The sequence below is a fragment of the Carettochelys insculpta genome, chromosome 32, assembly GCF_033958435.1.
Source record: "Carettochelys insculpta isolate YL-2023 chromosome 32, ASM3395843v1, whole genome shotgun sequence".
In the NCBI taxonomy this organism is placed as follows: Eukaryota; Metazoa; Chordata; order Testudines; family Carettochelyidae; genus Carettochelys; species Carettochelys insculpta.
The window spans coordinates 1,377,625-1,393,377 of record NC_134168.1 but is presented as its reverse complement, the minus strand read 5'-3'; the positions used below and the strand labels follow the sequence as shown (position 1 = coordinate 1,393,377).

Below are 15,753 nucleotides of genomic sequence, written 5' to 3'. Positions count from 1 at the left end.
CAAAGCTCATGCTCCAAAAAATCTGTTAGTCTAGAAGCTGCCTCAGCACTTCTAATTGTTGTCATAGAATTATAGAATTATAGAATTCTAGGGCTCTAAGGAACCTCAGGAGGTCATTGAGTCCAGCCCCCCTGCCCGAAGAAGGATCAACCCCAGTTAAACCTTCCCAGCCATGACTATGTCAAGCTGGGACTTAAAAACCTCTAGGGATGGAGATTCTACCATCTCTATCTGTGACACATTCCAGTGCTTCACCAGCCTCCTGGGGAAATAGTTTTTTCTTAATATGCAACCTACACTTCCCTCTCTGTAACTTGAGATCATTGTTCCTTGTTCTGCAATCCATAACTACTGAGAACAGTCTCTCTCTGTCCCTTTTAGAGCTCCCCTTCAGGGAGCTGAAGGCTGCTATCAAATCGGCCCTTAGTCTTCTCTTATGCAAACTAAATAAGCCCAAGCGTCTCATCCTCTCCTCAGAGGTCATGTGCTCCAGCCCCTTAATCATTGTCATTGCCCCCACTGAACCTTCTCCAATTCATTCACATCCTTTCTATACTGGGGGGCCCAGAACTGAAGAAAATACTCCAGACGAGACCTCCCCAGTGCCGAGTAGAGGGGAATAATAACTCCTCTAAATGTGCTGGAAATGCTTCTCCTAATGCACCCCAATCTGTCGTTAGCCTTCTTGGCTAGAAGGTCACACTGTTGACTCATATCCAGCCTCTCATCCACTATAATCCCCAGGTCCTTTCCTGCTGCACGGATCCTTAGCAGTTTTCACTTTTTCATGTGTGCATTCAGCATGTCTTTATATTGTTTGCTGTAACCCCCAACGTTCCTCCATCCTTCTTAGAACTTGGAAAACAGAAACCGTTTCAGGAGGTGCTGATCAGATATCTGAGCTATGTGACCGGTCCATCAAAGTTGTTGGGGAATGACAACAGCTTCAATGCTGGTCATGTTCGACTCTTCCAACAGTGACACTTAGTTAGGGCCACAGCCTGGTGCATGTAATGAAAACACTGAGCTCAGCTCAGCTCAGCTCTGGGAAGGCTCATCCAGTGTGGGCAGGGGACGGTCAGAAACAACTAGACAAACGCACAACCACATTGAGAACAAGAGGTTTATCCCGTCCGAATGGGGCGGCAGGCACACAGAGAGAATCAAAGGAATCGCACAAAAAAATTTAAATTAAACATCATCAGGAAAACCTGGTGAAAGTCTGGGAAGTGCCCCTCATAGGATAATTTCAAAGAAAGGGGAAGAACGATCTCTAAATATGCAGACCTGCACAAGAAGTGGAAATAATTCTACCTTCTTCAGACCAGCTTGGCTCACCATGGCTATTGCAGTAAATGCAGGGCTGGCTGGGAAACACAATTTCCAGCTCCCGGCCACTTTTCATGTTTCCAAAGGAACTAGTGACTGAGGGAGAGAAAACTAAAACAAACATACAAAAATTCAGGAAATTCTGGGGGATCTCTATGCAAAATGCACTGTTGAGAAGAAGGAAAAACAAAACAAATGATATTCTCTTTGGATGGAACTTGGAGAAGGGTGGGAATTCTTCTGTCTTTTACACGCTATGTTGCGGAACTTACTGTGCCATTTGTCAGCATTTCTTCAGCTGTAGTAAATGGAGATCTGCCTGGGAAACTGAATTTTATAACCAATTCCAGTGTTCCTATGTTTGTTTTCACTGTTAATTGATATGAAATTTGAAAGAGCAAAAGACCTAATCTCACTTCAAAATGTGTACTATGAAATAGAAAGGAAACTTAAAAGCATCCACCAAAGTCAAAGGTTTTTCTTGGAAAACATGAACAGAGTTGAAATCATTTATTCACAAGGGATTTCTGTGTCTTTTTTGATGGACATTTAGATCAGATTTAAATAAATGCAGTGATTTACTCACCATGAAGAATAAGGTTTCTATGAATTCCTGTCACTGGGACCTGAGAGATATCTTTAGAGGTCTTCAAGGTATCTAGATAACCCTTTTACATACAGGGAACATGAAAGTTGAAAAAGAAGCAGATGTTTTGTGGAGAGAGGGTTGGGGAAGTTCAGCTAAAAGGCACTTAACTCTTGGGCACCAAATGCAAAATATTGACTTTTATGAGAAGAGATCAGACTGGTCCCATTCACATCCAAATACAACAGCCTTCTTACAAAAGAGCATTTCTGTGTAGATTTACAGGATGATGAGGTGGGTTGGGGAACAGATGGGAGTGAGGACAAGAGGTGGGAGAAGGAAAATGCCACCATCAAAACAACAGTAAAAATAATGGATAGAGTCAGGGCAGGTTTGATGCTCTCCTATTACTCACAGAATCACAGAATCCTACAACGCTAGAACTGGAAGGGACCTCAAGAGGTCCACTCCTCTGCCGTCCTGGCAGGACCAAGCACCATCCACAGCATTTATGATACATGTCTATCTAACCTGCTCTTAAATATCTCCAGTGGTGGAGATTCCACCACCTCCGTAGGCAATTGATTCCAGTGCTTAAACATCCTGACAGTTGGGAAGTTTTTCCTAATGTCCAACATGAATCTCCCTTGCTGCAGTTGAAGCTCATTGCTTCTTGTTCTATCTTCGGAGGCCAAGAAGAGCTATTTTTCTCCCTCCTCACTGTCTCTACGTCTACACGTGCACACTACATCGAAGTAGCTTATTTCGATGTAGCGACATCGAAATAGTCTATTTGAATGAATAACGTCTACACGTCCTTTTGGGCTGGCAACGTCGACGTTCAACTTCGACGTTGGACAGCACCACATCGAAATAGGCGCTGCAAGGGAATGTCTACACGCCAAAGTAGCACACATCGAAATAAGGGTGCCAGGAACAGCTGCAGACAGGGTCACAGGGTGGACTCAACAGCAAGCCGCTCCCTTAAAGGGCCCCTCCCAGACACACTTGCACTAAACAACACAAGATCCACAGAGCCGACAACTGGTTGCAGACCCTATACATGCAGCATGGATCCCCAGCTGCAGCAGCAGCAGCCAGAAGCCCTGGGCTAAGGGCTGCTGCACACAGTGACCATAGATGCCCGCAGGGTCTGAAGAGAGAGCGTCTCTCAACCCCTCAGCTGATGGCCGCCATGGCGGACCCCGCTATTTTGATGTTGCGGGACGCGGATCGTCTACACGTGCCCTACATCGATGTTCAACTTCAAAGTAGGGCGCTATTCCTACCCCCTCATGGGGTTAGCGACTTCGACGTCTCACCGCCTAACGTCGATTTCAACTTCGAAATCGCGCCCAACACATGTAGCCGTGACGGGTGCTATTTCGAAGTTGGTGCCGCTATTTCGAAGTAGTGTGCATGTGTAGACACGGCCTGTAACCCTCTTTCAGGTAATTGTAAACTGCCATCATATATCCTTTCAAACTTCTCTCTTCTGAACTAAATATAATCAGTTCCTTTGGTCTTCCTTAATAGCTCATGATCTGTAGACCTTTAATCATCCTTGTTACTCTTCTCAGCCGTGTCTACACGTGCACGCTACTTCGAAGTAGCGGCACTAATTTCGAAATAGCGCCCGTCACGGCTACACGTGTTGGGCTCTATTTCGATGTTAACATCGACGTTAGGTGGCGAGACGTCAAAGTCGCTAACCCCATGAGGGGATGGGAATAGCGCCCTACTTCGACATTCAACGTCGAAGTAGGGCACGTGTAGACGGTCCGCGTTCCGCAACTTCGAAATAGCGGGGTCCGCCATGGTGGCCATCAGCTGAGGGGTTGAGAGACGCTCTCTCTCCAGCCCCTGCGGGGATCTATGGTCACCGTGTGCAGCAGCCCTTAGCCCAGGGCTTCTGGCTGCTGCTGCGGCAGCTGGGGATCTATGCTGCAGGCACGGGGTCTGCAACCAGTTGTCGGCTCTGTGGATCTTGTGTTGTTTAGTGCAAGTGTGTCTGGGAGGGGCCCTTTAAGGGAGTGGCTTGCTGTTGAGTCCTCCCTGTGACCCTGTCTGCAGCTGTGCCTGGCACCCTTATTTCGATGTGTGCTACTTTGGCATGTAGACGTTCCCTCGCAGCGCCTATTTCGATGTAGTGCTGCGCAATGTTGATGTTGAACGTCGACGTTGCCAGCCCTGGAGGACGTGTAGACGTTATTCATCGAAATAGCCTATTTCGATGTCGCTACATCAAAATAAGCTACTTCGATGTAGGCTTCACGTGTAGACATAGCTCTCTAGACCTTCTCCAATTCCTCGACATCTTTCTTGTAATGTGATGCCCAGAACTAGACAAAATACTTCAAATGAGGCCTAATCAGAGCAGAGTAGAGCCGAAGGTGTTCCTCTCTTCCTCATAACACTCTTGTGGGTATGATAGAAGTCTGGGACCAGAATGTCACCTAGTGTAAGTTATCATTACTCCAATGAAGTAAAGCTTTTGTCCCGACCCATAATTGTTAAACTAAGTGATTTCTAAGATAGCTACAGAGCCCAAGAGATACAATGATACTAACTGACCGACTGACAGGTGGATTTGACTGGATTTGATAGATAGATAGATAGATGTGAACACACACACAACCCATGCACTAACACACATTAAGGTTCTCCACACATATATGGAAAATTAAATAAAGAAACCAATGACAAAACTTCTTCCAGTTGCAGGGCACAAGCCTAATGGACTTTAGTTGGAGAACGTTTGTGGTCTGAAGTTATTTATTTGTATCCTACCTTGTAGTTTCATTCCCTAGTTGAAGATGCTGTACCTGTGGAAGAACATAAGAACATAAAAATGGCCATTACTGGGTCACACCAAGGTCCATCTAGCACAGCATCCTATTTGCTGCCAGTGGCCAGTGCCATGTGCCCCAGAGGGGGTTGACTGAAGACAAAGATGAAGTGACTTATCTCCTGCCATCCATCTCCAGCCTCTGAGAAACTGAGGCTTGGGACACCATTCCTACCCCCTGGCTAATAGCCTTTTATGGTCCTCACCTCTATGAATTTATCTAGCTCTTCTTTGAACTCTCTTATAGTCCTAAGGAAGGAAGTGGAATTATTGTTATAACATTCACTGGCTTCTGGGACAAAGTCCCCAAGGGAAATTTCCTGTAATGATACTCAGAGAAAGAATTACTCCTCCTCAAACTGCAATAAAACAAAAATAACTCATTCACTGATTTCATGGGAAGTTCTATCTTCACTAACATATGTGTTTCCTAGATGAAAACCACCTTAGGATTTCCTAACCTTGGTATATTGTGTGACAATAGTCAGGGCAGTGGGGTCTGGGAGTGAGAACAATGCTTTTGTCCAGATGGAGCAAAGATTTGTCCCAGGCATCAGAAGGAGTCAGTGGCAGAGTCAGGACGAATGACCAGGGCTCATGACTCCATTTTCCTGATGCTCAGCCTGTGGGCTGTACTCATGTCTCAGACACACGATGATAACAGTACCACATGCCATGAACATTGAGCCCCACTCCCCAGCCAGAGCTGGGAAGAGAACCCAGGAGTCCTCAGTCCCAGAACCATTGCCCTCACCATAGGGTCCATTCTCCTCCTGAAGGACCAGACCCAAAGCCAGAGCAGTGAGTGGAATGCTTCACTTTGTCCTCTGTGAGTTTGAAGAACAAGCTCCTGGTAACTGCAGAATAAACTCTGTGCAGGAACGTAGGGCTGCTGTGGAGCTGCTTACTGCAGGGAGTGGGCAGGGAAGCCGAATCGGGGGTGTTCTCCCTTTGGGGTTGGTGCTGACCCGTAGTGACCCATAACTGAGGAAGGCAGAGCTGTGTCTGCTGGCAGCTCTGTGGTTTGTTTGAACAGTTAATTACAGTTCATTCTCTGCACTCAGTAGTCATTGGTGAGTCCATGGGGTTGTTTGCCAAGGGAGGTTGGAAGCAGTGGCCCATAACACAGACTGAGCAGGGCTCGTCCCATCCAGCAGGGGATGACAATTGGCTGGGAGCCCCTACGGGCAGGGCCGCAACACTCACAGAGAGGGGATAACACTCTAATGACGGCAGTTCTAAGAACACCGGTGGGAAATCCAGACACACGCCAACCCAGCGGGACAGGTCGGGCCAACGCCCAAGGAGCTGAGCACCCAGGTACTCGCTCCACTGCCTCTCAAACAACCCAAAGTGCTAGTTGTCATCTTCCTTCTCCTCCCCTCACCTTCACCAATAGCCCCACTGCTTATCCCATTGGCATCTCCCAAGGCACACCGCCCATGTTACAACTGTATCATGTACTACACTGATGCTATTGTTCCTAATGCGTATTCAGCAGGGGTTCCCATTGTTTTCCTTCATTTCTTGTTCATCACCTTAGGGATATCAGCATGGCTCATGCAAGGTTTAGTTGGCCTTACTCAACTTAACTTTCTACCTCAAACTTATTAGCATACCTCTCAAGTAACTGAAATAAGATGAGGGTCTGGCGTGAGGCCTCAGACCTAAGCCACAAGAGTCAAGACTTTGCTAATAGTAACAGAGAGTGAGCCATGCTAGTCTATACACTATCAAAACAAAAAGCAGTCAAGTAGCACTTTAAAGACTAGCAAAATAGTTTATTAGGTGAGCTTCCATGGGACAGACTCACTTCTTCAGACCAGAGCCAGACCACAACAGACTCAAAATTTAAGGCACAGAGAACCAAAAACAGTAAGCAAGGAGGACAAATCAGAAAAAAGATGATCAAGGTGAGCAAATCAGAGAGTGGAGGGGTGGGATGATGTGTGATGAAACGTAACACCGTGTGAGATAGCTGAGGTCAAAGGAGATGATTTAGAGGTCCCTTCTGACCTCAAATTCTGTGACTCTCTTGGGATCTTCACACACAACATGCGCCGTGGTGGGATCCGAGCGGATGATTTTCTTACAAGAGCTCACACGGGCCACACACCCCTGGTTGTGTTCAGATCCATTTGTAAGACACTCCTAAAGAAACCACATTTCATCTCAGAGGGTTTGGAACACAGGGGAGTGGAGACGAGAGAAAGGAAATGAGAAGTGAGAAAAAAACACCACCAACAAAAATAATCACAAGACTTCTGCCATGTCTGCATCTCACCGATCACTGGAGTGGAATTCTAGGAAAGGAAGCTCACCAATAAATCTGTAGACAAAGCAGTAGACAATAGACAGACTGACAGATGAATTTAACTAGCTGAAAACAGATAGATAGATAGATAGATAGATAGATAGGTTTGAGCGCTCATCCTATGCTGACATCTGATGAAGTGGGTCTTTCCTTTCCTTCATTTCTTGTTCATCACCTTAGGGGTATCAGCATGGCTCACGCAAGGTTTAGTTGGCCTTAGTTTAGTTCAACTTGTTCATCAATGATCTAGAAAATGAGGTAAGCAGTGAGGTGGCAAAGTTTGCAGATGACACCAAGTTGTTCAGGACAGTCAAAACCAAAACAGATTGTGAAGAACTACAAAAAGATCTCAGCAAACTGAGTGATTGGGCAGCAAAATGGCAAATGAAATTTAATGTGGGTAAGTGTAAGGTAATGCACATTGGAAAAAATAACCCAAATTACACGTACAAAATGATGGGGTCAAATTTAGCTACGACAGATCAGGAAAGGGATCTTGGGGTTATAGTGGATAGTTCTCTGAAGACATCCACGCAGTGTGCAGCGGCAGTTAGTAAAGCAAATAGGATGTTAGGAATTATTGAAAAAGGGATAGAGAATAAGACAAAAGATATCATACTTCCCCTATATAAAACTATGGTACGCCCACATCTTGAGTACTGTGTGCAGATGTGGTCTTCTCACCTCAAAATAGATATATTGGCATTAGAAAAGGTTCAGAAAAGCGTGACTAAGATGATTAGGGGTTTGGAACGGGTCCCATATAGAGAGAGGCTAGAGAGACTGGGACTTTTCAGTTTGGAAAAGAGGCGATTGAGGGGCAATATGATAGAGGTATATAAAATCATGAATGGTGTGGAGAAAGTGAATATAGAAAAATGATTTACCTTTTCCCATAATACAAGAACTAGGGGACACCAAATGAAATTGATGGGTAGTAGGTTCAAAACTAATAAAAGGAAATTTTTCTTCACGCAGCGCACAGTCAACCTGTGGAACTCCTTGCCAGAGGAGGCTGTGAAGGCCAGGACTCTATTAGGGTTTAAAAAAGAGCTTGATAAATTTTTGCAGGTTAGGTCCATAAATGGCTATTAGCCAGGGATAAAGTATGGTGCCCTGGCCTTCAGTACAGGGGCAGGAGATGGATGGCAGGAGATAAATCACTTGATCATTGTCTTCTGTTCTCCTTCTCTGGGGCACCTGGCATTGACCACTGTCGGCAGACGGGATAGTGGGCTGGATGGACCTTTGGTCTGACCCAGTATGACCATTCTTATGTTCTTATGTACACAACTAAGCCTTCTACCTCAAACTTATTAGCATATCTCTCAAGTAACTGAAATAAGATGAGGGCCTGGTGTGAGGCCTGAGACCTAAGCCACAAGAGTCAAGACTTTGCTAACGTGTGATGAAACTGACACCATGTGAGATAGCTGAGGTCAGAGGAGATGCTTTAGAGGTCCCTTCTGACCTCAAATTCTGTGACTCTGTGGCTCTGCCCACACTTGTGAAAACCTTCGAAATGGCCATGCTCATGGCCAAATCGAAGAATACTAATGAGGCAGTTAAATGAATATTCAGCTCCTCATTAGCATACCACCGGGCACGTCACTTCGAAAGTGCTGTGTTTCTCTCCCATGTGGCTCGTCTACATGGGGGTCCTTTTCGAAAGGACCCTGCAAACATCGAAATCCCCTTATTCCTTTCAGCTGAATATAGGCACAGCAAGAAGGAAGGTGCAAAGGAGGAAGAGGAGATGAGTCTGAGGCATTAGTGAGCAGGAGACACAGCGGCACAGGCAGCTGAGGACTGGTTTTGACTCCTGCCAGGAGCACTGGCTCGTAGCGGGAGGGAGTCGAGGAGCATCGGAATTCTCAGAACACTGCCACCCACAGGCACAGCCCCCACACCTCCCATTGGCTGAAAATTCCTTCCCATCCTTAGGAGTTGCAGTGGGTCCTGACCACTTCTGGGAGTGGTGGGAGGTGAGGGCAGCTGCACCGCACTGCTGCTGTTGGGATTGATGTTTTCTGGGGGGTCCCAGTCTCTTTTGTCTTATGGAAAGGCCCCTTTTGCCCTCTCCATCACCAGGCCTGACCAAGGGTTACCTTGGCAAAAGCCTGCAGCGGGATGAAGTAGAGATGAGAATTGTCCATGGGGCCTGGTGGTACAATGAATCCATTCTCATGTCCTGCTTCAGCCTGTAAAGAACTCAGTATCAGGACACCCCCTACGCCACACCACGTCAGCATCCTACATGGCCTTAGGGTCAGTGATCTACCAGTACTCTTCCGCCTGGGAGGATGTTCAAGAGAAGAACAGATGCATGTATTCTGACCAGGGAAAGACAAGGCTGGGGAAAGTGCACCTGGCATGAAATGATTTTCATAGACAACTTTATTTTTCTTTCACTTTTCAAGTTTTGAAGTTCCAGAATCAGGAGAGTACTTTGACTAAATATTGTCCTTTGAATTACAATGAATTTTAAAACTAGTCAAAGGTTCTGCCTACTATATTTTTGGGAAAAATAAGAAATTTCAAATGGGGAAGATCAGAGTGGTAGCAGTGTTAGTCTGTATCTGCTACATCAATGAGATCTCCTGTGTCACCTTCTAGAGTGGCAGATTTTTTGAAGTACAAGCTATTGTGGGCTCTTAGAAGCTTGTTTTATGCCATAAAAGCTTATGCTTGAAAAAAATCAGTTAGTCTAAGAGGTGCCACAGAGCTTTTCATTTTTCATAATGAGGGTACTTTCACTAAATATTTTCCTTTGATTTTCAGTGATTTGAAAAGTGGTCCAGGTTCTGCCTATTAAATTTTCAGGAAAAATAAGAAATTTATAATGAGGATGATAAGAGTTGTAGCAGTGTTAGTCTGCATCTGCAAAAACAATGAGAACTGCTGTGCCACCTTATGCAATAACAGATTTTTAAAGCATACACTGTCAGGGCTCATATGCATCTTAAAAAGTGGGTCTTTGCCCATGAAAGCTTACAAGGTGCCTCAGCATTTCTAGTTGTTTATAATAAGGGTTTTATTTTTTTTCCTCATCTTCCTCGCAGATTTAGAACAGGTCAAAGACTTTCAAATCATGACATTTAAATAAAAAATATTGAAGTCACTGTGAGACATTCAACAAAATATTTATGAATTGCCATTAATTCCGCCATTTTCATTAACTTTCGTTTTCATTCTCTGATTTCTCCAGTTATGGGCAAAGATACTTTTCTCAGCTGTTTTCCTAAAGGCTTCTTTCACCTCTTTGTTCCGCAGAGTGTACAGTATGGGGTTCAGCACTGGTGGCACAATTGTATTCAAGAGGGAAATCACTTGGTCACTCTCTGAGGTGGAGCTAGACTTGGGCATCAGGATATTAATCAGGGCCGTTCCGTAGAACAAAGTCACCACCACAAGGTGGGCAGAGCAGGTGGAGAAGGCTTTACGCCTTCCCTCCACCGACGGCAGCTTGAGGATGGAAAAGATAATGCAGATGTAGGACAGGATTATCAACAAGAAAGGGCACAGAATAAATAGCACCGACACACTGACACTAAAAATCCTAATTTTCCATGCGTCAATGCATAAAAGCTTGACCACCGGTGGGATATCACAGAAGAAGTGGTGGATGTGGTTGGAGCCACACAAGGGCAGACTGAAAATCCACATGGTCTTAGCTACTTCCACCGAGATTCCAATGATCCATGAAGCCCCCGCGAGCAGAGCACACACCCGGCTGCTCATGATGGCTGTGTAGTGCAGGGGGTGACATATGGCCACGTAGCGGTCATAAGCCATGGCTGTGAGAAGGCAGCATTCAGTGAGGCCCATAATGGTGTTAATATACATCTGGGCTGCACAGCCTGCAATGGAGATGGTCTTTTCCTCTCCCAGGAGGTGAGCCAGGAGCTGAGGGACCACACCGCTGGTGAAGCAGACTTCCAGGAAAGACAGGTTCACCAGGAAGAAATACATGGGGGTGTGGAGGGAGGGGTTCAGCTTTATCACAAGGATAACAAGGAGGTTCCCCCCAAGGGTGAGCAGGTAGACAACCAGAAGCACCACAAACAGAAGGAGTTGCAACTTGCCGAGGGACGAAAACCCCACTAAGATGAGCACATCGGAGATGGTCTGGTTCTCTCCACGATCGCTCTTGGAGTAGGTCATCTGTAGGCGTGAAAAAGAAAGAGACACTGGAGCTGAATCTGAGGCATGTGAAATGCTACTACACTTTTGGTTTCTCTCCTTGAAAAGAAAGAGTGAAATTCCAATTCTTTACATGGTGTAAATCTTAACTTTACCGTGTGTATAACTGGAGATATAGTGATTTACATCCATTGAAGTTCTTTGTCCCATCACCTTGTTAAAAGAAATTTCGCAAGACAGTAGATTCGACAGCATAAGGGACATGTTCCACTGATGTTTTACTTTAAAGTTTTTTCTTGACAAGGAACATTGTAAAAGCTGGCATGACAGTGACATGACAAAGATGAAAACAATGACATAGACTAAATGAAGTAGTTTGCAAACCCTTTGCACCCTCACTATGAGGCTCTCGACATCACGCATGAAATTGTAATGAGCAACAACACAGGAGACAGGAAATACTAGAGGAGAGAGATTGTTGGCATTGAGTCAGCAGTTCCAGAAATGGGAAGTGAACTGTCTTGATGTCTGTTCTGGTATGGCTATGGTCTGAAGAAGTGGGTCTGTCCCACAAAATCTCACCTAATAAATTATTCCATTAGTCTTTAAAGTGCTACTTTAGTGCTTTTTTGTTTTGTTGGGATGCCTGAAACTCTGCCACATTCCAAGAGCCATTCTGTTGCTAATTAGACCCACAAACAAAGAGGAATGGGCTCTTCCAGTCTAACGTGGCAGCAAACACTCAAAGAGACGGAGAAAAATACATGCAAACCTACTGCAGAAGGTTATGCAGTGGAAGTTACACCTATTCAGGCATAGCTGCTGAATGAAAGAAGAAAAAAATGTCAAGAGTCTGGTATTCGGCATAATGGACTGTTCAATTTGGAGAGGCAGACCCCACAGAGAATGGGTAGATGATGTAGTAGATTGATGCAGAGCTAGGCTATAGAAACCAAGCCACTCCACAATGGACAAGGTAAAATGGAAGGAAATAGTGAGGGAGTCATCAGACGCTAATGGGCAATGCGTTCATGGTTGTTGTTGATGATGATGAATCCCTACATATGGAGACCTTTAGAGGAGATAGGAATAATTCTGCCTCTTTTAATGGCTGCTTTGGGGAAAGGACATAGATTTTTCTGACCACTTTGCTCAAAGGACCAGTGTAGTGGAAGTTGAAAAATGAAAGGGAAGGCTGAAAGCTGTCTGGAAAATGCAATTTTCATGCCATGGCCAATTTCAATGATCCTACATGTGTTTTCCCCTGGAATCAAGGTGAAAATTAATGAAAGCTCCCAGTTGGTTTCAGAAGAATCAGTATGAAAACAAATGGAAATCATCATCCCAAAAATACACCGTTGTCCTTCTATTGATGTGAGATTGATTTTCACACACAGTTGATTGAATAGTTGAAATGAAGAAAACCCTACTTTTAAGTGGGTCAATATGAAATCAAACAGATAAATAAATACTGCCATCAACCTCAATTTTTTCTCATTGAAAACTTCAGTACTCATGGAACTATTGATTCACAAAGAGTTTTCATATATTTATTTGTTGGCTGTTCTTTGTACCATCTCTAAGACAATGGAGAAATTTACTCACCATTAGCAATAAGGTCAACGTAGATCCTTGTTACTGGTCGTGAAGTGGTATTTTCAGAGTTCTTGAAGAGAACTGGACACTCCACTTATGAACAGGAGAAGATGAACCCAATGGAAGAGGCAGACATCTCCTGGAGAGCGGGGTGAGGGAAAGTCAGCTGAATGAGACCAGCACATCACACTTTGGCTCCTCACATACAGCATGTGCCGTGGTGGGATCCGAGCAGGGGATTTTCTGACAAGAGATCAGACGGGCCACACACCCCTGGTTGTGTTCAGATCCATTTGTAAGACACTCCTGAAGAAACCACATTTCATCTCAGAGGGGTTGGAACACAGGGGAGTGGAGACGAGAGAAAGGAAATGAGAAGTGAGAAAAAAACACCACCAACAAAAATAATCACAAGACTCCTGCTATGTCTGCATCTCACTGATTGCTCTAGTGGAATTCTAGGAAAGGAAGCTCACCAATAAATCTGGAGACAGACCAGTAGACAATAGACAGACTGACAGGTGAATTTAACTAGCTTGAAATAGATAGATAGATAGATAGATAGATAGATAGATTGGTTTGAGCACTCATCCTGGGCTGACATCTGACGAAGTGGGTCTTTGCCCACGTAAGCTGATGCTCATATGTTTCTGTTGGTCTGTAAGGTGCCACAAGACCCCTCGTGGCTTTTGCAGATCCAGACTAACACGGCTCCCCCTCTGATGCTTGACACCGGTGCTGACACACACCCTAATTTTCTCTTTGCAGGTTTAGAAAATTCATCTGAATGAACCAGTAATGTGATTTTGCTCCAACTGCAGCCTGGGGCACAACCCTGATGGAGCTCAGAGGGAGAACAGCCGAGGGCTTAAATCATTTATTTATACCTACCTTGTTTACAAAAAATGAATCCCGTCCCCCAGCTGCTGATGCTATACCTGTTAAGGGATACAGAGATGTTTTTATTTCACTCACTGGCTGCTGGGACCACATCCCTGCAGGAAATTCTCTTGATATTCCTTGGAGGAAGAATATCTTGGCCTCAATTTGTACACAAACGGAATTAATGAGGTCAGTCACTTCAGGTGAAGTTCTAGGATGATGCTCATCAACCTCATCAGCTGTCGTCCTTCGTGTGACAGGTTTCCCCAACCCCCGAAGGAGAGGCAACATGATACAAAGAGTCAGGGACAGAGGCAGTAAGAACCCCCAGGGCTCATGACTCCAGGTCCCTGTGCTCAGTCTGCCGTCCCACTCTTATCTCAGACCCACACTGAGAACCTAGGAGCTCTGTCTCCCAGTCCACCCTGCTCTTACCACTACACCCCACACCCCTGCCAGAGCTGGGAACAGACCCCAGGAGTCCCGACTTTCAGACCTACTGCAGTGAGCCCTATGGCCCATTTCCCTCCTGGGGGACCAGATGAAAAGCCCTAAGCAGTCGATGGCAACTAACTGTGTGTGGGAGCAGAGGGCAGCTCGGGGGCCATGTGCTGCAGGGAGGGGGGTGATGCGCTCAGCTGGGAGCATTCTCATTTCTCAGCCAGTCCTGACCTCATAACACCAGAAGGGTCGCAGGGCAGGAGTGGGTTGGGGCACTCAGCATGGGACGCCTGCCCCCTCAGTAAGTGCTGTAGCAAAGCCCCATTGTGATGGAGTTCCGGGGGTGGGGGTGTGACTCAGGCTGGATGTGTGAGACAGGCAGAGCAGCTCCCGGCGGCTAAGGATGACCCCTGGGCTGTACCCTAGGCTGGCAGGTAACTCCTTAGCCCTGAGCACAGAGCAGGGCAGCCAGCCTGGCGAGGGGGGAGGCTACACCCCAGAGGGGCACCCCTCGGGCTCCTCTCCCCAGGACGGGTTGGAATGACTGTCTCTGCCGGCTGCACTGACCCCTCTGTGCTGAGCTGGGCTCTGGCGCCTCATGAACTTCCTGTTCTACCTGCCGGGTGAGAGTCACTCCTGCCTGCGGGTGGAGGGGCGGCGCTTGGGGACCCCTTAACCTCGTCACACCCATCATGGCACTAGGAGGCACTGAGCTACAGGTCGAGCCTGGAGGGTTCTGTAGGATGGTCTCAGGTGGATGGATCCCATTGACCCGGCCCAGCAGTGGGGTTCTCTGCATTGCTGGGAGCAGCAGGAGGTTCCTTCGGGGATGTTCTCCTCAGAGGGTCAGTGCTCCACAGGGTGAGGTGCTGCACAAAATGGGGTGGGGTCTCCCTTGGGGTCCCTGCACTCCATGGGTCCATGCTGAATCCTGCGCCTCTGCAGGGTGGGGTGCTCGGCTGTGGCCCTTCACCCACCAGCCTCACTGCTTTGCACAGGGACCCCGCATGCGAGGAGGGCCCTGTGCTTCAGGCAGTGGGCAGGGTGGCTCAGTAGGCAGATCTCTCCCCTTGGCTTGGTGGTGATCCACAATGACCCATCACAGGGTTCCATGCTGACCTGACGAAGAGACTCTCAGTGCATCTGTCTCCTTCATCCATCTCCACCTTGGTCTGGTTGTGCACATTTTTCAGATACGAGGCAACACCTTCTCCCTGTTTACCCCGCCTATCCTTCCTGGAAAAACGATGAGAAGTCCTGTGGCAATTTAGGGACTAAGAGACTTTTTGGAGCATAAGCTTTTGTGGGCAATGACCAACTTTATGAGATGCATGTAGTCACAAAGTGTGTCTTTGCCCTCATACGCTTGTGCTCCAATAATTCTCTTAGTCTACAAGGTGCTACATGAATCGTCATTGTTTTTGCAGACACAGACTAAGCCGGCTACCCATCTGATACTTATCTTTCCTGAGTAAACTATAACCTGCTGTACCAATATTCCCACCGGGTATTATCCCTCTTTCTTTCTTTCTTTGGGAATGTTAAGCTCCAGCCATACTCACAAATAGAAAATGAAATCTGATCTTACTCTTATCTTAATCATCAGACTTATTA

General features: G+C 46.2%; 1 protein-coding gene across 1 annotated transcript; it reads right to left on the bottom strand.

Annotated features, from left to right (window-relative positions):
- Positions 1 to 10,221: 10,221 nt before the first annotated feature.
- On the bottom strand, positions 10,222 to 11,241 carry LOC142004498 (olfactory receptor 10A4-like). Its single transcript, XM_074982142.1, has one exon. It carries the CDS (start codon positions 11,239 to 11,241, stop codon positions 10,222 to 10,224), a length of 1,020 nt encoding a protein of 339 aa, XP_074838243.1.
- Between the last annotated feature and the right edge of the window lie 4,512 nt (positions 11,242 to 15,753).

Coding starts and splice junctions, on each gene's coding strand:
- LOC142004498 (XM_074982142.1), bottom strand. CDS start 11,241: ATGACCTACTCCAAGAGCGATCGTGGAGAGAACCAGACCATCTCCGAT.